The following is a 22145-nucleotide window of genomic DNA, read 5'->3' on the forward strand; positions in this document are numbered from 1 at the left end:
CACTCATCACTTGGCACGCTTCCCTTCCAAGCACATTGTGTTGCTGAAGGAAGTAATTGTGGTGTCTAGTGTGGAGAGAACGCAGGGTGACTTTCTCTTGTGTACTTACGCAGACTGAGTGACTGTAATCTACCAGTGTCCGAAGCAGACACGGAAGCTGCAACACTCTTGTGCTTTCTTCTATGTTTCTGATTGGCATTGGCCTTATCCTCTGCTCCCTGCAGCCTCTTGAGTGGGCCAAAGAAGAAAGAGAGGCTGGTGCAGACACTGCCAGGTCTTGTGTCATCTGATCTTTTGCCTTTTACTTTGATCAAGGTTTCTTTTATAGTCCACATCTCTAGTTACTTTTCTGTTTCTTTGAGAAGACACTATGACCAAGGCAACTTACAAAGGGAACTCATTACTGGGTTCATAGTTGCAGAGGTAGTTAAGACCAGTAAGAACTTCCACCTCCTCCCGGGAACATGCATTGTATTTTCAGGCACTATGAAAGCTAGCAAAAGAATATTTGGTAAATTTAAGAACTGAGACCCAAACTGTGAGTTAGACAGTAGGAACAAAAAATAGGGTAGAGAAGATATTGTCTATCAGTATCTATAATTTTCTTTCAGCATAAATTAAAACTAAGGAACATAAAAACAAATGTGAAAGACACCAGGAATAGCACACATGTGTTTTGTACACAGGTAAGTCTATGCAACATGTGTGTACTTGGAGTCCCTAGAGATCAGAAGAAGCTGACAGATCCCCTGCAACTGGAATTACAGACAGCTGTGAGCTGCCATGTGCATGCTGGAAATCAAACCCTGCGCTCGCTCGCTCTCTCGCGCTTGCTCTCTCTCTCTCTCTCTCTCTCTCTCTCTCTCTCTCTCTCTGTCTCTGTCTCTGTCTCTGTCTCTGTGTGTGTGTACATGAATGATGAATGCAGTTGCACACAGATCTCAGAGGTGTTAGATCCCCTGGAGCTAGAGTTGTAGATACTTGTGAGCAACAAAACATGAGTGCTGGGAACTGAACTTCAGTCATGGTGAGGAGCATGGTGGCAGCAGCCAGGCAGGCATGGCACTGGAGCAGCAGCCGAGTGCTTACCCCTTGATCCTCAAGAAGGAAGGAGGGAGAGAGGGGAAGAGGGGGAATGAGAGGAGGAGAGGGGGGGGAAATGAGGGAGGGAGAAGGCTCACACTAATTGGCATGGCCTTTTGGGACCTCAAAGCCTGCCTGCCCACCCTCTTCAACAAGGAAGATACTTCCTAATCCTTCCTGGGGAATGAGCATTCAGACATGAGACAGTGGGGGTCATTCTCATCCTATGGCCTTGGGAGTCTGACTGGTGAGCTTTGAGAGACCTGCGGCATGAGTCCCTGGCTCTCCTGGGAGTGTCTCACTTCTTGTGTCCTAGCCACAGTTTCTGGGGAAGTTGAACACCTGCCGGCTCCTTCAACACATTTTTCCCTGCTGTTTCCGTGTAATTGCTTGTGTTATGTGGGCCAGGTGGACGCAGGCTGCATTTTCTGGTGGCATCAGGAGCCCAGCATGGTGAGTGAGGGAGGGAGTGAGTGAGTTAACTTAACCCTGGGGAATGCCAGAGACCTCCTGACCTAAAAAGTCCCTCAAAGAGAAGTCTCCAGTGATAGTGTTGGTGGCTGGGTGTGTTAGGTGATGGGTAGGCAGCATTTCCTACTACCTAGCTCAGAATTGTCATAACCCAGGAAGAGTCCTTTGTATAAGAAGAAGCAGGGAGGCTGGGTGTCTAGCTATAGACAGTAAGCTGCTTAGCCAGGGCTGGAGTACAGCTCTGATTGAGTCCACATAACTAGTGCCTGACTGCACAGTGCAGAGGGGTGTGGGCGTGAGTGTGGGCGGCTGTGTTCCTGAACATTGCTCTTTTGACATGGATTCTCAGGACCCACTTTTGTCTGGTAAATCTTTTTTTTAATGTTATTTTCCTTATTTAAAATAATTTTTATTTTATGTGCATTGTTTTGTTTGCCTGCATGTATGTCTGTGTGAGGGTGTCGGATTCTCTTGACCCAGAGTTACAGACAGTTGTGATGGGTGGTGGGAATTGAACCCAGGTCCTCTGGAAGGGCATCCAGCCCAGTAATCTCTGAGCTACATCTCTCAGCCCTTTATCTGGTCAAACTTTAACATGTTCCTTCCAAACCTAGTAGAGTCCTGAGTTAGGAATACTGGAGTAAAAGTATTTGTTTTAAAAGGTAGATATTAAAGCACATTTGTCTGTTAGTTAAGTAGGTTCTAGATGTCAGGATGTTACTAAAGGCAAGTGTAAATCAAAATATTGTCTCAGTTTCTTTTCCTGTTCTTGTGGTAAAGCGCCTGACAAAAGCATCTTAAGGAAGAGCTTATTTTGGCTCCCAGTGTCAGGCTACAGCCCATCATGGTGGGGAAGTCAGAAAGCAGAGGTAGAAGCAGCCAGTCATGCTGAATTCTCAGTCAGGAGAGAGAGAGAGTAATGAATGCCTGCTTATCTCATTTTTCCTTCATATACGGCCTAGGAGCACAGCTCAGGGAATGGTACCACCCACAGTGGGCAGGTCTCCCCACTTCCTTAGCCCAGTCATGATAACCACCCTTGGTTAAGCCCAGAAGCTCATCTCCCAGGTGATACTACATTTGTCATGGTGACAATTGAGATTAGCCCTTACACGGTTCAATCAGTAATGTCAGAGTGGGGTTCCTGTTGTCCCTCTAGAATTACAGAGCCAGTGGAGCCTTTGCAGCTGCTTACTTTGCCATCACTTTCTTGCTCATAGAGCATACAGACGGCCTGTCAGATACTAAATTGTGACTAGAGTCCAACTTAGCAATTCACATTTTGAAAATTCAGATAGACTGGACTGCCAGTGTAGATTTTAAAGCACACTTGTCTGCCAGTTAAGTAGGCTCTAGATGTCAAGAGGTTATTAAAGGCAAGAAAATTCTGTGGAAGCATGAGCCCGTGAGTTTGGATCCCTAACGTCCATGAGGAAGCCAGGTGAGTGCCAGGGAGGTGAGACAGTCACTCCTTAGAGCTCACTAATGAGCTGGTCTCCCCGGCTGAATCTGTGAGTTCCAGGTTCCTTCCTGATCTCAAAAACCTAAGATGGAAAGTGATTGAGGAAAACTCACATATGTGTACTCACACACACCCACACAAACACATAAAAGATGGAATTCCATGGAGGCGTGTGGTAGCGGTGGTTGGCAGAATGGAGACTGTTTATATAGGATAGATGTGCCATTTCACTTGCCCTTGGACGTAAATTAGGCTTGTATTGTGAACATTTGGGTTTAGTTTATCTTTGGCAGTAAGTTATTTTATACATGTTTCAGCTTTTTTACAGGGCTGAGGATGGAGTCCAGGGCCTCACACAGGCTAGGAGGCCCATTCTTGTCCATTCTTGTCCCTGAGCTACACCTCCAGCCCTGTAGATGAGTTATTTTTAAGGGACACACAGGACATCTCAAGTCTGAGATGCCAAGTGTTCCTTTAATCGCCTCCCATGAAACCAGTGCCTGTGTCTGCATAGTGTGGGAGTTGGCTTCTTTCAAGGCAGAAGGTCTTAGGGATGTTTGTGTGGCTGCTGAGGGTGCCCGCCCTCCTGGGTGGCACTGCTGTATGACTGGACAGCTCTGTGTCTCGTGACTCAAAGCCAGCCATGCCGCCTGGGGTTTTTCCTTTGGCCTTCTTCAGTACTGTGGGTCACAAAGTCTGCATCTCCCTGAACACTGCTATGTTCTGGGTTCCCAAGCGTGGTGTGATGGAGCTGTGTCCACTGGGGTGAGGTCCATGGGGTCCTGCAGCAGCCAGCATGTGACTGAGGCTCAGAGAGGAGGAAAGGTGAGGCTGGTGACTCGCAGACTCAGGCCAGGTAGGGTGATGAGGCTACCTAGGTCAAAAAGTACAGAAGCCCCCCTGGGGGAAGGCGAGGGTGAGGGTGAGGGCGAGGGGTTGGTGGCACTGTTGTAGGGAGGTGAGTGGGTATGTGGCTCTGTGTTCCTGTGCAGACACCAGTGTATCTTGCCTGTCTTCTGGGGAGTGTCAAAGACCAGTAGGTATCTGCAAGTAGTATGTGGTACTGGTCAGTACTTGGAGTGGAGTAGCGTGGTGAGCTTGCTTCTGTGGGCCGTGGGTAGCTTGGTGGCATTCCCTTGGGAAGCCTTGGTGTGCATGTGCACAGCTGTGTTCAGGCTGTGGCTGAGGACGGCGCAGTGTCCTGGGTCTCTCGCAGCGCTCTTCCGTTGCTCATCACCTTGGGAGGATGCTAGGCTTTGAGGGTGGCTCCTGCTCACCTCTCCTCTCTGAGCGGCAGCATTGTCATAGAGCTTCCCTTACACATTCTGGGACGATCCTTCTCTCTTCAGACCTGAGGCTGCTGGTGGCTGCTTTCTTGATCTGCCGCCTTTTGAGAACTGTGTCTGGTTTACATGACTGTCTCTGGAGCCGTGTCTGCAGTCAGTGTGCTTCTGTCACCAGGCCTTTGACACTCGGGTTCAGTGAGCGTGTCATAGCAGGACATTGTCAATTTGGGTGCACCATCTAGATTTCCCCACAAAGGAATGAACTCCCTGCATGGTCCCTCCCCCTCCTGGCTGTCTCCCAGCTGTCTCCATGAATAAGTCCATTCAGGAGGAAGCCGGAGTTGGGCATCCGTGGAGACAGAGCCTGTGGTGTTTCATCTTGGGGCTGAGTGTGTAAGCTGCTTGGGATGCTTCATCTACTTCGGGCTCCTTAGCATTTACAGAGACAGCACTGAGCTGAAGAGCAGTCAGATGGTGCATATGAAGTTCAGCTCAAGTGTTTAAACTCAGTCAGATCATCAGAATCATGGTCAGAAAATGAAGTGTTGTCATTCTGACCCCCCTTGCAGTCTGATGAGTTAGGAGGCATGTGTGGACTTTGTGAGGCAGCAAGTACGTGCATTCAGGAAGTGCTCAGAAGGCATGTACTGTGTGGCCTGGTTACAACAGCCCTGGCTGTCTAAAGGGTGGCATGGAAAGGGCTGGGAAGGGACTCCCCTCTCTGGTGGGCTCCCTGTATGTAGATCTCTGATTTCTGCCCTTTAGGCTGGAGCTGCCCTATGGGGCTAGTGACAGAGGGACCCACTGTCACTTTTTGGCTCTGCAGTTCACCAGGTATTGAACATGGAAGGAGCTAACTGCATTGAAAAGGAAACTTTGTGTGTATGTATGGGAGTGGGTTGGGGAGATGTCCTGGGTCTTAATTTCAGGGACTTGGGCTACCAGGGGCTGTGTTCTTACTTCGTGCTCCCACTACCCCCAACCCCATTTATTTGGAAACAGCATATACTATTTGCCTATTGGTACTCTTGCTGACTTTGAACTTGCCTCAGAGCTAGGGCAATTCTTAAATTTGTAATTATCCTGCTTAGCCTCCTAAGTGGCTGAGACAACAGGTGTGTGCCCCAGGTCCAAGTAAAGGAGATGTTTTTCAGGAATTAAAGAGTACTGTACCCTAAGTTAGATGCTGGGTTCCAGGACAGGGGTCGGTGCTGTGGCTCTTGGCTTTTAGGAAATCCATCTCTTCTGCCCTGCCTGGTCAGATGCCTATGGCGTTGGCGGGTTCTGTCCTGCTGGGTCAGGTGCCTATGGCGTTGGCGGGTTCTGTCCTGCTGGGTCAGGTGCCTATGGCGTTGGCGGGTTCTGTCCTGACGGATCAGGTGCCTATGGTATTGGCGGGTTCTGCCCTGCTGGGTCAGATGCCTATGGCGTTGGCGGGTTCTGCCCTGCTGGGTCAGATGCCTATGGCGTTGGCGGGTTCTGCCCTGATGGGTCAGGTGCCTATGGTATTGGCGGGTTCTGCCCTGCTGGGTCAGATGCCTATGGCGTTGGCGGGTTCTGTCCTGCTGGGTCAGATGCCTATGGCATTGGCAGGTTCTGTCCTTCTGGGTCAGGTGTCTATGGCGTTGGCGGGTTCTGTCCTGTCTGGTCAGATGCCTATGGTATTGGCGGGTTCTATTCTGCCTGGTCAGGTGCCTATGATGTTAGCAGGTTCTGGTAGCAAGCATTTGTTTCATTTGTTCATCTGTTTGGAACTGTGTTTGTCTAGAAATTTTAGGAGTTAGTAGTTTTTGCTAAATTTGTTTTACTAACACGCTATTTGGAACTTTTTAAGTTTTAGAGTTAGTTTATACTTACTCTGCTATCCTTGAGAAGAATAAATGTCTAAAGATGTTTTGCTTTCATAGGCCTTTTATCTTCAATGCATGTTATGTGGGGTCTGATCCAGGACATCACACTGTCTGATGAAGGTCTCTGTTTCCCACACATTTATTTCAGTGTTTTAGATCCAGTCAAAGTTCATGTATTAAATTGGGATATGTCTTACATGCAGGTTACGTGTCCATCACCTCAGTGCTTGGAACCAGAACTTGGTCGGGTTCTGGTGTTTGGGGGATATTTGCATTAGGCGTCCCTGGTTTGAGCATTCCTAAACTCAAACTCTGAAATGGTCCAAAATCTAACCTTGCAGCATCATGGCAGTCTCAGCAAGTTTCACACTCTTGGCCACTTTGGGTTTGGCTGTTTGCTTAGGGATGCTTAGCTGTGTACAAGAATGAACAGGTTTTATCTAGCTGAGTGAGCGTCAGCAAGTGTGTTGACCCAGGTAGCCTAGTGCCCAAGTTAGAATTCAGAGCCAGTGTGTCCCCCACCCTCCTCTGCCCGTCACTTTAGGTTAGTTTTCTGCTCTTAGACTAGCTGGGTGATTTTTGTGTGTGGTACTTGGCGGTGGCTTTTTCTTCACCATACAGCTTTTAGAGACACATCTGCCCATAGGTGCTTTGAGATTGTCTACAGTCTGTCCTTTGTAATTTAAGTTGACCCTGCCTTGCTTGTTCAAGGATGGAATGCACTTTCACAAAATCTAGGCATGCCTGTTGCCAGTAAGACAGAAGTCAGACCTCTGGCCTTCATAATTCGTCACCTAGGGTTAGTGGTTAATAACCACAAAAGAGTAATGCCAGTAAGTGCATTTATATTGCACGTCAGCAACAAAGTGTGACTTGCTCTATGGGGATGGGCTTGCTCAGCTTATAACTGGTGTCAGGTGCCTCTTGACGTGGGAGTGACAGTCCATTACTCACCACAGGTGCTACAGAACATCCTGGAAACAGAACATGAGTATTTGAAGGAGCTGCAGTCTGTGCTGTCCACCTACCTGCGGCCACTGCAGACCAGCGAGAAGTAAGTTGGCCAGAATGTGCGTGCATTGTGCATTGACTGCCTGCTGGCTGGTCCCCCTCAGTCTGTGTTTGCAGAGGGAGGAGGGTGAGGTGGTGGGTGGAGGTCAGAGTGCCCGCTTGCTGCAGGCACAGCATTGTGTTCATCAGACTAGGGCCCTCAGTAACGCTTTGTGGTAGGAAGTCAGGATTGAAGTCAGACCACTGACAGTCTTCTACTTTGGTTTTTTTTGGCCTTAGGTTGAGTTCAACAAACACTTCATATTTAATGGGAAATCTAGAGGAAATATCTTCCTTCCAGCAAGTGCTTGTACAGTCCCTAGAAGAATGTACGAAGTAAGTAAATGTCTGAGAGCTTACAAATACATAAGCGTTGAGTTAGTATCGAAAGCATCAAGTTCAACATAATTTTAGAATTAACAGTTCTGAAGATAAAAAGCTAGTTCTTTTTTCTTTAGGTAGTTTTGTAGTAGAAGCTGTGGATTAGGCTGGCTGGGTTTTATGACACAGTTTTTAGCTTGGGAAAGACTTGAGGAGAGCAAGAGTTTAGCTGATGATGGAAGAGGGCACAGCATGGCTGGTCAGGGGACAGAGGTGACCGGCTGACCAACCGACAGGCCAGCTGGTGGCTGAACTGTTTACATACCATGCGCTGTGGAGGGTGGCTTCTTCCAGTGTGGTCTTCTAGTTTTTTGTTACTCTGGCCTGCAAATAGCCATGTATGGGTAGCATGCCTTGGGCTTGTAGAAGAAACTAACCACAGGGCTACTTTTCATACAAGCCCTTTATTTACTGAGTTCCTAACATGTGCCAGGCAGTAATCTCAATGTTTAGGTTTATTAACTCATTAACTCCCTTAAAGGATTAACTAAGAGAGAGGTACAATTTAAGATAAAATTGGGGACAAAGGGTAGTGGACTAGAACTAGAATGCAAAGCCAGTGACCTGGCTCCCTCCCCACAGTGGGGAGTGTCCGTCGATTCTGAGATGACACCACTGCTTCCTCCCCAGAGTCTCTAGAGCTGCTTCTAACTCAGTTTTGGTGATTGAGTGTTCTCAGAATGTGTTTGGCTGTACGTTAGCTTTTCACTAACATGTTTCAGTTGACAGGATGCCTTTTTTTTTTTTTTTTTTTTTTTTTTTGGTTTTTCGAGACAGGGTTTCTCTGTGTAGCCTTGGCTGTCCTGGAACTCTCTGTAGACCAGGCTGACCTCAAACTCAGAAATCCACCTGCTTCTGCCTCCCAAGTGCTGGGATTAAAGGTGTGTGCCACCACTGCCCGGCAGACAGGATGCCTTTCTTAGGACTCATGCTCCTGCAGGACGTCTCCTAGTCCTTGCCTCACTTATGAAGTCAGTGAAGCACAGCTGACTGCTGGCCTGGGAGGGTCTGTGTTGCCTGTGCTACCTCTGCCTGAAGGCTGCTCACTACTGGGCGCCACCTCTGCTCCTAGACTGTCTGCAGGAAGTGTCTCTTGAACAAGGAGCTTCCCACCTGTTTCTCTTTTCTCCTTGTCTTTCTCTTTATCAGGCAGGTAGTCTGGTCATCGAGTCAGTTGAAGGCAGAGAGTGAATGAATTTTGAGTGATCTAATGAGTTGCATAAATAAAACTCAGGTTATTGTTTTAGGTTTTAATTTTGTTAAAAAAATTTATATTTTATTTATGTATGAGTGTTTTGCTTGCATGTATGTGTGTGTTCTAGGTGTGTGCCTGGTGTCAGTGGAGGTCATAAGAGGGCATTGGAGCCTGTGAAACTGTAATTACAGAGGTTTGTGAGCCTCCATTGGGTACTGGGAACCAAACCTTCTCAGGGCCATCTCTGGATGGTTCTGTGGTACAGCCCAGCCTCCTCCAAATACCTGATGGATGGCTAATGAAAGATTACAAACATGCTGCTGCTCCCACCATCCACATAAGGAGCCAGGGCCAGTCTGAGAGCAGAAGGTTGGCTTAAAATACACTGTCTCCCTCCCTCCTTCAAGAAAGACAATTAAGATATCCACATAAAAACAGACAAACAAACAAACAAATAACACCTGAGGCTGGAGAAGTGACTAAGTAGTTAAGAACACTTGTTGCTTCTGTAGTGGACCTGGGTTTGGTTCCTGAGGGAAAAGCAGAGCAAAGATAATACCCTCACTGTGGCAGGCCCAGCCTTCTTCCCAGGCCCATGTGCCTCCTTTCTGGTCGGCCCTGTTGTCTTCCTCTGTTTGACTGTTTCTAAGGGGGTGTGTACTCTGGCAGGCTAACAGCAGGGGTCTGAGTTCCAGTGCTGCTGTGTTGAGTCTGTGTAGCACTGAGGGAGCCTCTAGCTACTTCAGCTTTGGTTGGTGGTTGCTAGGATCTGACGTGAGATGCCGTGCTCTCTGGGTTAGGGATTACCCATTAAGTATGGGACCACTTCTTGTACGGACACTGGCATCTGTCTTGGCCATTCTGCCCAGTCCTGTGGTGATTTCTTTGGTTTGCCTGTGCTTGTGTCTTTTCCACTTTGGACCTTTGGTGTGGTGCACAGCATTATGTACCTTGGTCATGTCCACTGCTTTTCTGTTCTGGGTTCCTGGGACTCCATTCTCCTACTGTCTGCATCTATTTTTCTGTCACTGCTTTGTGTTGTGTTTTATTTGCACTGCAGGGGATTGATCTCAGAGCCTTAACTGTGCCTAATACATGCTTTGCCCATGGCCTGAATCCCAGCCCTGGGTCACAAATGCTCTGTTGAAGTCTTTAGTTGTCTTAGGTTTTAGATACACTATCCTTGTTTCTTTTCTCAGGACCAAATTATAACTCAGATAATTTGATGCTTTCTGAACACAGTCTAGTCTGTCTTCTTTTTAGCCCTGTGCCGTTTTGTTAGTTTCGCTCTTTTCTTATCTTTGCTCTTTTCTTCTTTTCTTCTTCCTTCCCTCCTCCCCTCCTTCCATCTCTCTTTCTTTCTTTCTTGCTTGCTTGCTTGCTTGCTTGCTTGCTTGCTTGCTTGTGAAAGTCTTTGTCAGTCTTCTTAGCCTACTGTCTTAATTAAGATCATTATTGTTGTGATGAAATACTATGGCCAAAAGCACCTTGGGAAGGAGAGAGGGTTTATTTGGCTTACATTCCCTGATTCATAGTCCATTGGACAAAGCCAAGACAGGAATGCAGACCAGATGGGAACCTGGAGGCAGGCGCTGATGCAGAGGCCAAGGAGGGTGCTGCTTGCTGGCTTGTGCATTCTGCTGTTTTATAAAACTCTGTAGAACCCAGGACCACCAGCCCAGGGGTGAGACCACTCACAACTGATCACTAATTGAGAAAGTGCCCTGCAGGCCACTTTACAGCCCAGTCCTAAAGAGGATTTTGTCAGCTAAGCAAGGTTCTCTTCTCCCAGATGTCTCTAACTTAGGTTAAGCTGACCTACAACTGGCCAACACAGCCGCTTAGAGCTGAGATACCACACCGCAGATGCTCTAGCAGCGCTGATGAAGAGTACTGGGATCAATCAGCAGCCCTGGTCCCATGTCCTCTGGTTTAGAGTCCCCAGAGGACAGGAAGTCCTCTTTTCTCTCAGTGTGCTAGGAACTGCTGGCACACAGGAAGGTGGGGTGTCCTCTCAGTCCCTGCTTGTAGCATGGTGTCCTATCCCAGGCCTGCACTTGTGGGAGATAGGCAGAGTACCTCAGGCTCCCAGTGACCCCAGAATGTGACCCCATTGTGTCCAATTGATTGACATGCCAAGCCTCACCACTGCTGTTTACTCTCCATCTCCACAGTGGGTTCTAGTTGGCTTAAACTTTAGAATCCTGTGACCCGCTGCTGCTGCCTGGAGGTAGGAAGAGCTGCTTCCTCGACCTGCAGTGAGAGGAGTCTTTACTATTTACTCTTGTGCCACTCTCATTACTACATGGGTAGGAAGCTTCCGGAGACAGCCATGTGTGTTACCTTCCTCCTAGCCATGTTTGTTACCTTCAGTTACACAGCCTGCTTGGTATCTTCTAATTTTGTGTACAGCATTTGAGGCTTCAGGACAAATTGTTTTTCACCACACAGAGAGCATGGTTGGCTATGTTGGTCAGTCACTGTGGCATGTCAGACCTAGTTATCAGACACTGTGGAAGGCTAGCCTGTTAGCCTGTAGGATTGGCAGGATCAGAAGATCACAGAGCATCTGCCACTCGCTGGTTTCTTCCTGTCTGATGGTGTCTATTATACCCACAGGTCTCCTGAAGCCCAGCAGAGAGTTGGTGGCTGCTTCCTGAGCCTGATGCCGCAGATGAGGACCCTGTACCTTGCTTACTGTGCCAACCACCCGTCTGCTGTGAGCGTCCTCACAGAGCACAGGTTTGTTGCTGAGCCATCTGGGCCAGAAGGGAAGGAAGGTGGGCAGCTCTGTCCTCTAGATAGTTCATGGAGTATGTTCAAACACAGCAAGGGTAAGTTTATTTTTCTCAAAATGAGTGCTTGCACATCTGTTAGGAGCTGGTGTGTGTGGTTGTGAAAGAAAAGGGTTCTGAGGCTGTGTCTTAGTTAGGGTTTTAGTGCTGTGAAGAGACCATAGCAGCACCTCATACAGGAAAACCTTTAACTCTGAACTTACAGTTCAGAGGTTTAGTCCGTTATCATCATGGTGGGAAGCATGATTGCACACAGACAAGCTTGGTGCTGAAGAGGTAACTGAGTTCTATGTCTAGATCCTCAGGGATGAGAAGAGAGTGACCTTGGATCTGACCTGAGCTTCTGAATCCTCATAGCTCAGCTTCCCTACCCTACACACAGACTTCCTCCAACAAGGACACACCTCCAATAATGCTACTCTGTGAGCCTGTGGGGACCGTTTCCATTCAAGCCAACACAGGCTGGGTGACAGTCCTGCCGTGAAGCATGGGAAATGAGGAACGTGGCTACGTGTGTGTGACCTTGTCTCTGAGTGGCAGAGGCAGGAGGATTGCCAGACCTTGTTGGCTGCTAGACTGGCTTTAGGTTAAATGAGAGACCCTGTGTCACAGGTTGTTGGATAGAGCAGGACACCCAACATCTTTCCCTGGCTTGTTCATGTGTGCCCGCAGCAGACATGTATTTACAGATATATCACACACACATGCACTCATGCACGCACGCACGCACGCACGCACATGCGCATACACACACACACACACACACACACACACACACACACACGCACCAATACAAGCAAAGACAAAAGAGCAGGACTCTCCTTAGTCTGAGGCCTTTCCTTGGTGGAGAGCCTGGGGGGGCTGGCGATGCTCAGGCCGTCACTGCGAGCCAGGCTCAGGTTCAGAGAGTACAGCAGGTGAGAGAGAAGCAGCGCTCTACAGGCAGAGCGCTGACTTGCACACCATTAGCTTGAGCCTCTCAACCTGAAACAAAAATCAGTGTGCAGGATTGCACTTGCTGCGTATGCTGCCAGCCATTTCTGTTGAGTTGGGAAAGAGATTGCTAGTTGGTTGAGGTATTTTGGGAAGACTGTCATGATGAATGCTGGGAATCGAGAGCTAACATTGTGCCAGGTGACTGAGCAAATGTCAGGCGAGCTCAGGAATGGTTTTGGATGCTGAAAGAGGCACAGCATTCTTTATTAACACACCAATTTTATTATTGGAAGAAATGATGTGGTTTCATTTCTAAGCAGCAGTTCAGTATTGTTCAAAGCTATTAATGGAAGAGTATTCGTCAGCGTCAAGATACTTGTCACTGTGCTTTCTATTTAAATACCTTTAGTATATTTTTAACTGAACATGTTGATGTACAACTATTGAAACACAAGTAAATACCTCGGATGAGGCTGCTTCGCCTGCCTGCCTGCCTGCCTGCCTGCCTGCCTGCCTGCCTGCCTGCCTGCCTGCCTGCCTGCCTGAAATGCTGCGATGCCCAGAGTCTCCAGTGGCCACTCGCTGTTCACAGGGTTGGGATGGCATTAGGACCATGTATACATTGGTCACTGAAGGGCAGACACAGTAAGGGTTCATTAGTTTGTCTTCTCACCTTGGTAAGAAGTGAGTGGCCTCAGGCATTTCCTGCTCCTTGGTGTACTCAGGTTGACTAGATCTCTGTGTGCTCCCCTGTCACACCCCTACAGTTCTAGGCGGAGGTCATAGCCTTGGACCACTGTGCAGGGAGGGGGCTGGAGGGCTTCACAGTCAGAGGGGAAGTAGAAACCAACACCTTGGCAGACTCTGATCCTTTTTTCTGCCTGAGAGTTGGGGCTGGGCCAGCCTCTCCCTCTCTTTAGGATGAAGCTTACATGCAGTTACACTTCAGATTGATTCATTGAGCTTAAAAGTTAGGAAATTTCACAAAACCAGAACATAGTTACTGTATTTATGTCTCTAAATAGTCTTTAGGTATTATTGATGTAATGAAAATGGAGCCAAAGAGCAAGTGATATGTTCTGGTCCATCCCCTGCCCCCACCACACATACACACACACACACACACACACACACACACACCCCACCCCACCCCACTCTGGAGAGTGTGTCTGGTCCTACAGGGTAGAGTGAGACCAGAAATGGCAGGGTGCACAGTTCTGGGCAGAGCCTAACTTACTTCTGTGGGAAGGCAGCCATCAAAGCAGCAGAGCTGAGGAAACGCCTGTAGACAGTGCTGGTCACCTCCACTCTGCTATTACCTCAGTGACTGTTTGAGTCCTGTCTGAAAGGCAAGCACATCTCAAAATAACCAGGGGGAAGGACTCAGATGAGGTATTACATGGGGAGTGTCTGGGTTGCCTGCTCAACGTGGCATGGTTAAATGTGGAATGAGGACATTAGGACCTGCTCTGAAAGCCTGGAGCAACTTGATGTGGTATCCTGAGCCATAAAGAGGGACATTCTTGTGAGCCAGCAGAAACGGCAGGATGTGGTGTTTGTGTGCCCTTCTGAGGTCCCTGAGCTGCGAGGCTTCCCCCTCAGCCTCCCATAGATCCCATCCGTCTCCTGACGCGTAAGTTGGTGATTTGAGCCTTGAGTTCTCTGTGCCTGATCATTTCCTTCAGCAGCTGCTTCCTCTACTGAGATGCTAGGCTGTCAGTCTGGCTGCTTTCCTGTAGCTCTGATGCCCATTCAGCTGCCACACCATGCCTGCTCAATAGATTCTGTTTTGATGCCTGAGTTTTTGAGTTTCTAAGTAAGGTTGTTTATTCAAGTCTGAAAGCTTTGCATTTGCAAGCTGGGCATAGTGTATTGGTGGGATGTTTTGCCTAGAAAATGCAAGCCCTGGGGTCGGTTTTGTTCTGCATTCTTAGATGTGTCAGAAGTGCTGTGCCCCTGGGGTGGATTTCCCTATGTGGATATAGTCACCAGTCACCGTTTATAGGGACACCCATGGGCACCTTCTTTCTGTATTGATAGTAGTCATGGCCCTAGAGGCCACTTGCTCTGTATGGATTGTATAAGTTATTCTGTAAGAACACTTTCCACTAGTTTGTTACTTTTGCTTTCCTGGCACCAGAAGAACACTGTGTACAGATCCCAGGCCTCGTTCTTAGGAGTTCTGAGTACGGGGTACTGTGCATTCCCCGCAGTGAGTAGGTTGTGATGTTTCAGTAAACCTGGGATACCATAATGACTGGGACCCATTTCCCTTCATGTGGTTCCCTTGAAGGGAAAGCCTCTGTTAGAAAGGTGGTTTGTGGTGCTGTGCTCCATCAGCTGCTCACTTCAGAGGAAGTTGGTAAATGTGTGTTTCTCTGTCACCCCACGATGCTTTAGGATGAGTGGATGGGATGGAGAGATGCTCTTAGCAGGACTCAGAACCTGAGACAAACCCAAGTGTGAGCTGGGAGAAAGAGGTCTTCAGTCCAGGGTCAGAAAATGGAGGATGCTGGGAAACGGTTACCATTTGAAACTTGTCGTGGAAAGCGTCCTGAGGGCTTGTTAATGCTCTAAACGCTGGGCGTGCCCGTACCACCACTCTGTCTGTGTACTGTGATGCTGTGCTGTGTCTCCCTCATGCCAGAGCCTGTGTGCCTGTCCCTGCTGTACTGTGCTGCTCTGCTCTCTGTAGACCACTACTGCTACTGCCAGAGAGTGTGGTCAGTTCACCAGCTCTCAGACATGAACCTCATGTTAGGGCACGGGGACCCTCACACAGGTCTCTGTGGCTCAGGGACAGCTATTGCAACTCTTACTGCTTGCTCTCTGGAGACCTCTGAGAGTTTGTAAAGGTCTCCATGAATCGAGCATGCCAGGTAAAAATGTGCCCGGGGGCGGGGGGGGGGGGGAGTGACTTTGGATACTTTTCACGTTGTATGCACATCTAGGGTTGTAAAGCTGTAGCCAGTACAGTGGGCCATTTTGTTTTAGAAGAAACTGGCTGTAAAACAGAGCTCTGGCCTGTGTTCCTAACTGGAGCCTCCTTTTTCCCTCCTTGCCTCTGCTGCCTAGTGAGGACCTGGGAGAGTTCATGGAAACCAAAGGTGCCAGCAGCCCTGGGATCCTGGTGCTGACCACCGGCCTGAGCAAGCCCTTTATGCGCCTGGACAAGTACCCCACACTGCTGAAGGAGCTGGAGAGACACATGGAGGTGCAGTTGCTCCCAGATCTGAGGCCTTGAGACACCTTTGTCAGACCCCTTGTTTCTGTGAAACCACCCTAGATCTTGTCCAGGGTTTTTAGTATAGTGATTTTCAGGGAGACTCTTCCTCCAGCCAGATCTGTCTTTTTACTTTCTTGTGTGCCCATCTAACCACCAAGGGCTCCAGAACGCTGCAGAGCGTAGTTTTCAAGTAAAGTTGGGTGTCCTCTCAGCATTGAGTTACGGGACCGAGTGCTGAGTGATAATGAAACATTTATTGTATATGTATTAACAACTTGCACATTTGACAGGACTCTGGTTCTGTTATTTTTAGGCTCGGGCGTGTCAATAGATGTCTTCCCAACTGCCCAGCTCTCTTCTACCTTCTAGGGTAGAATTGTTCAGCACTCATGTGGCCATGTTCTCATGAGGCTTTATTTACCAAAAATGTGGCTTGCTGACCCTTCTTGGCAGTTTTGTTCTAAATTAGTTTTCCTCAAGTCTTTTGGCACCATAATCCTTTAAAAGCTAAGCAGACCCCATACTGAGAAGCTAATGGCTGAGCCGATCAAAATGTCTCCAGGTTGTTTTCAACTTGAGAATTAATCCTGTCTTTCTTTATCCAAAGGATTATCATCCTGATAGACAAGATATTCAAAAATCTATGACTGCCTTCAAAAACCTTTCAGTAAGTGGTTAAGTTTATGACACTTTCTGTGACATTCTTATCACAAATACATGTTAGGTTAGCACCCCCTGGAAAGACAGATCCACAGTAAACAAGTGACTTGTGAATTAAGTGCAGTGTTTATTGAGATGAAGTTAAGGACATGCAGAGCAATGTCCCAGGGCCAGGAAGTTACCCCACTTGAGTGCACTGTGGGCACCAGGGCCAGAACTGAGGGCATTGAAATGCAGAAGAACACAGTGCAATTTCTGCTGCAGGTGCTGTGAACCCATTTGACTCTTGGTCTCCAGGCCCAGGGTTCTTTAGTGACATCCAGGACACCCGTCCTTACTGTATTGTCTAGCATACTCCTTCCTCCTCTCAGGCCTCTCTGCTGGCAGGTACTGATGGAGCCAGAAGGAGGTTGTTGCTTGTCCTGACACTAACCGAACAGCCTGTGAAACTTAAGGTGCCAGAGCAGGAGCACATGCTGCTTCCTTGGCCTGACTTCACTCCTTATAGTGAAGCAGACCTCCAGCTGGTACAGAGCATTGTAACTGTATAAGCAGAAGCAGGGTGGTATAACAAGGTTCTGGAGCTTGTCTCTGAACACTTGTGTTCTGTCCCACAGGCCCAGTGTCAAGAAGTACGAAAAAGGAAGGAGCTGGAGCTGCAGATCCTAACGGAACCCATCAGGAGCTGGGAGGGGGATGACATAAAGACGCTGGGCAGTGTTACCTACATGTCCCAAGTCACCATTCAGTGTGCAGGAAGTGAGGTACGGAGGCCTGCCTTCACATCCCTAGCATTGGGTACTCCAGGTCTGGAGAGATGGCATGTGCTGCTGACAGTGTAGGAGCCTCACACTGTGGTCCACTTCTTACCCTTGGCAAACATGGAGAGCCTGTGGTACGGGTAGAAAGTTCCCATCCACCCAGGATCAGCTTGTTCCAGAGCCATGTGAACTGAGAGGGTGTTCACCCAAGACCAGAAAGAGGCTGACATGCATCTCAACATGTCCAGGTGTCCTCTAGAAGACACTGGCATGGCCCTGGCTCAGGCTTCTCCTATCAGAGTGCACGGCTTGTGTGTATTCTGGTGTCTGTTTATGGGATCCACTGCTCGGTTACTGGTTTGTAAAGTGACATCCCTCTCTAGTGAATGTTAGCTTTTAATGGTAGAAGAAGAAGCAGATTTGCCCTGAGTGTCCCCAACTTGTTACACTGTGGACACTGGAATAAACTGTCCTGTTCTTCTTTTATCATAGTGACCTGAAACACTCAGATCTTTCAGAATGTGTTCCTTAATCACATGATTTTATGTGTGGGAGTGTTTTATCTGTGTGCATGTGTTTTGTACAAGGTGCATGCAGTGCACAGAGACCAGAAGAGAATGTCTAGGCTCCCTGGAATTGGAGTTACAGACAGTTGTGAGCTGCCATGCGAGTGCTGGGAATTAAACCTGGGTCCTCTGGAAGAGCAGCTGGTGCTTTATAACCACTGAGCCATTCTAGCCCCTTAAATGATTTATAAGTTTTGTGTTAGATAATACAACATTTCCCAAAGTGCCAAGTCTCCATAACAGTGGTCAGTATCACTCCAAAGAGTCAGAGCTGTCATTCCCTCTAAAGAGGTCTGCTGGCACTCACAGCCTATGTGCCTCCAAGAGAACGTGGCAGGAGGTTTCCGCAGCCCCTTAGGATACATACCTTCCCCCTGGCTGCTGGCCTTGGAGTGCCGGTGGTGTTGTGAGGACGGCACTTGGGAAAGCTGCTCACTCACAACAGCTGAAGGCAGTGCTCGTGCGTGGACTCACACCTGTCTCTGCCCTTCAGAGTCTCTGCACTCTGTCTCCTAGATGTGTGTGTTCTCTTTGGCTTTTGTTACTTGGAAATGGTACTTAAAAATCAAATGACTTTTAATGTACAAGAACTCTTTTTATGTAAGCTTTTCCGGAAAGGTTTATCAGATAGATGAGAGCAACATTTACTTAACATTTTGTCCCACTTTTCCAGTATCTTGAAGAATCCACCTGTCCCTGTCCCTCCTTAACATCTTCTACATTCCTTTCCTGGGCTACATGTTGACAGTTACCAAGTAGTATTCAAAGGTACTCCACACAGGGAATGATGGGCAGAGGGCTCAGTGGTTAGGAACGGTGGGTGTTCTTCCCAAGGACCTGGGCTTCATTATCAGTGCACACATGACAGCTCACAGCCATTTGTAATTCTAGTTCCAGGGGGTCCCATGCCTTCTTGTGATATGTTTGGGCTCTGTTCACATGTGGTGGATAGACAGACATGCAGGAAGACATTCACACATATAAGCAATACAAAGAAATATACCCTAAACTCTTTTCCCCGTCTATCCTTCCCCTTCCCGTCCCTTCCCTTCCCTTCCCTTCCCCTTCCCCTTCCCCTTCCCCTTCTTCCCCTTCTTCCCCTTCTTCCCCTTCTTCCCCTTCTTCCCCTTCTTCCCCTTCTTCCCCTTCTTCCCCTTCTTCCCCTTCTTCCCCTTCTTCCCCTTCTTCCCCTTCCTTCTTCCCCTTCTTCCCCTTCTTCCCCTTCTTCCCCTTCTTCCCCTTCTTCCCCTTCTTCCCCTTCTTCCCCTTCTTCCCCTTCTTCCCCTTCTTCCCCTTCTTCCCCTTCTTCCCCTTCTTCCCCTTCTTCCCCTTCTTCCCCTTCTTCCCCTTCTTCCCCTTCTTCCCCTTCTTCCCCTTCCCCTTCTTTCCCTTCCCCTTCTTCTCCTTCCCCTTCTTCCCCTTCCCCTTCTTCCCCTTCCCTTTCCCCTTCTTCCTCTTCTTCCTCTTCTTCCCCTTCCCTCTCTTTTTTTTCTCTTCTCTCTTCTCTCTTTTCTTTTTCTTTCCATCTCCTCTTCTCCTCTCTCCCTCCCCCTCTCTCTTTCTCTCTCTCTTTCTTTCCACAGGGTCTCTGTTATATAACCCTTACTGTCTTAGGACTCAATATATAGACCACTGGCTTGGAATACACAGAGATTTGCCTACCTCTACCTCTGCCTCCCAAGTTTTAGGATTAAAGGCTTGAGCCATCACACCTAGCTAAATAAACCTTTTTTAAAAAAAAAAGTCTGACAAGCTCAGGGTTCTTGAGTCATTTAATTACTTTGTATTTTGAAAATCTATGGATATTCTTTCCGGTTATAGTTTCTGACTGTGCTGAGGTTTAATGTGGACTCAATGCTAGTGTTTAATGTGGACTTGGTTATATTCTGGTAGCATTTAATATTGCCCATATAGTTTGGTAGAAATCTCAAGTAGAAAATAGGGTCTGATGTCCCATGGGGTCTTGTATAAAGATTTGTGCACACGTTTGTGAACAGGTTCTTTTTATTATTAGGAGAAGAATGAGAGATACCTCCTGCTCTTCCCAAACCTTCTGCTTATGTTGTCTGCAAGTCCCAGGATGAGCGGTTTCATCTATCAGGTAAACACAGCTAAACTGATTGTAGTTTTGTTTGTGGTGGATTTGATAATTGTTTTCAGGATGCCTTTGGATGTATGTATTAATATTGGATTCACCTGTGTATGTGCCGTGTGTGGTACTGTGTCATGGCTGTGTGTTTTTTTTCTGTGTGTTCACTTATGTTGCACCTTTTGATGTGACTGGAGAGAAGTGAGCGACTCACGTCTGTTTCTCATTGACCACACTGTCTCCTGCAAAGGTCATTGCTTCCTTGGGCTTTCATGTTCCATTCTGCCCAAGGTAGGTTCCGCTAGGTGCTGTGGGCTAAGATCTTTTGTAAGGGGTAGAACATCCCAAAACACTGGACTTGTAACTGGATCTTTTAACCTATTAGTAAACTTTTGTTTAGTGTCTTGGTTTGTCACCATTTTTTGGAGAACATTTGAGAGCTGGTTGTAGGAGAGAGTATGAGGGACTCTTTTCCATTAGTCCCCACCTGGGAGATGCTCTCAGTGAGCCTGTCTCAAGGATTGGCTAGCCTCCACATACTACTCTAGTGGAAGTTGCTGCTTCACCCTCGCCTGGCTTTTCTCTGATGTGTGTGTTCTGTGTTGTCCTGTGTAGAGTCCTTAGTGGAGAGTAGCTGTGGCTTGGTCTGCCCCTAGGAGGGCTAGTCACTACCTTTGTTCCAAGGGAGCCTTTATAGATAGATGGCAGAGCAAATATGCATGGGAAGATTCAGAACCTTGAGGCTTCCATTGGTGAGGTCTTCTGGGTGGCTGAGGTGCCAGAGTGGCAGCTCCCTGTTGAGAGCTGCCTGTTTATAGCTCCATTCTGTGCCTCAGAGCCTTAACCTAGGCTGGCACTTGTGCAGGGATTGTCTGCTGTTGCTGCAGCATGTCCCTAGAGATGTCATCTCTATCCCAGGGCCATCTTTGTGCTGATCAGTCCTGTGGGGATCATCAGCTCCAGTGATAGTGTCTGTAGGTGGAACACTTATGTCCCTGCACCTGGGAGGTCAAGGCAGAAAAATCAAGATTTTTGATTTTTACATAGCAAGAGTTGTCTTAAAAACAGAATCCCCCGCCCCCCCCCTTAGCTTTGAGGATGCCAGCTCTAGCAGGGGGACTGTGGCTCCAAAGATAAGCTGCTCCAGGGAATGCACACAGATGGTTCTGCTCTCTGTGCAACTTCTGGGAGCTTAGCTTCTTAACCTCAGCCATGGAGGTGTCAGGCTGTCCGTTGGGCTTTCGGCCTGGCCCTCAGCTGTTTGGACTGGGTGACTTTTTTTGTTTGTTTGGTTTGTTTTTGCCTGGAGTAGGCCACAAGGTAGGGAAACCGTTGTCAGTAGTTTTCCTAGTTTGTTTTGGACTGCTGTTTACACATCATAAGCAAAAGAAAACCATGAGGAGTCAGGGGTGTGTTTGACTCCCACGTCCAGGTCACAGCCCATCTTTGGGGAAAGTACAGGACAAGCAGGAGCAGAGAAAGGAATAGGAAGGAATGCTGCCCGAAGCAGCCTGCCCTCTGCTGCCTCTGCCCACAGGTGGTGCTTTGCATGGTGGGCTGGGCCTCCTGTCTCAGTCACTGATCAAACCTGCCTGGGCAGGTTTGTCTGTGGGCCCCTAGGAAGCTGGCAGGCCCTCAGTTTAGATTTTCTCCTGTTGGTGTCTTTAGCTGTGTCAAGTGGACACGGATTCATCAGCACAGACACTGTCTCCTGCCTGCTGGTAAAGCCGTTCTCTGCTTGAGTTGTTTCCTGGGCCCCAAACACCCATAGACTTTGTAAGGATGTGGCCTTGGGCTACCAGCTGTCAGGATTTATGTGGCCCAGGGAAAACTGTTGCTTGCTGGATTTTACTGCTTAAATGAGCTTTGTCCCCTTCTGTTTTTCTAAGCTGACATTTCCTGCTGTGTTGTCAATCCCCCCGCCCCCATTTTACAGACAGATTGATTGCCACTTGGGCACCTGTGGCATCTATCTGACATCATGGCATATTTTCTGTCTGACAGAGTACTTGTCTCTCAGTGCGTGTTCTTGTCTCTGTTTCTCATCAGTTGGGTCTTAAACTCCTAACTCTGTCTTTCTCTGTAAGGCAGTGATCACTCTGTCTTATGCCTTTAAAGCAGCCACCCTGTACACCCTGGCCATCCTCTGCCTTCCACTGTAGAGTCTCCCCACCCTGTGCACCCTGGCCATCCTCTGCCTTCCACTGTAGAGTCTCCCCACCCTGTGCACCCTGGCCATCCTCTGTCTTCCACTGTAGAGTCTCCCCCTGGGTCAAGACCCTGCTTTGCCTCAGTTTGGGCTCTTGATTTGGTGTGGTTGTTATTTAAGTGGCT

The 22145-nt window shown here is 48.2% G+C and overlaps 1 protein-coding gene across 4 annotated transcripts in view; it reads left to right on the top strand.

Annotated features, from left to right (window-relative positions):
• The window catches only part of Arhgef7 (Rho guanine nucleotide exchange factor 7), a 108540-nt gene that overhangs the window by 67856 nt on the left and 18539 nt on the right, over positions 1-22145 (top strand). For all 4 annotated transcript variants that reach the window (XM_076913810.1, XM_034520038.2, XM_034520039.2 and 1 more), the window contains 7 exons: positions 7112-7206; positions 7443-7538; positions 11398-11520; positions 15585-15723; positions 16343-16402; positions 17013-17159; positions 19737-19823. In XM_076913810.1, coding sequence (XP_076769925.1) covers positions 7112-7206; positions 7443-7538; positions 11398-11520; positions 15585-15723; positions 16343-16402; positions 17013-17159; positions 19737-19823 — 747 coding nt within the window. The remainder of the gene's footprint in view (positions 1-7111; positions 7207-7442; positions 7539-11397; positions 11521-15584; positions 15724-16342; positions 16403-17012; positions 17160-19736; positions 19824-22145) is intronic.

Source organism: Arvicanthis niloticus, chromosome 16, assembly GCF_011762505.2.
Source record: "Arvicanthis niloticus isolate mArvNil1 chromosome 16, mArvNil1.pat.X, whole genome shotgun sequence".
Lineage (NCBI taxonomy): Eukaryota > Metazoa > Chordata > Mammalia > Rodentia > Muridae > Arvicanthis > Arvicanthis niloticus.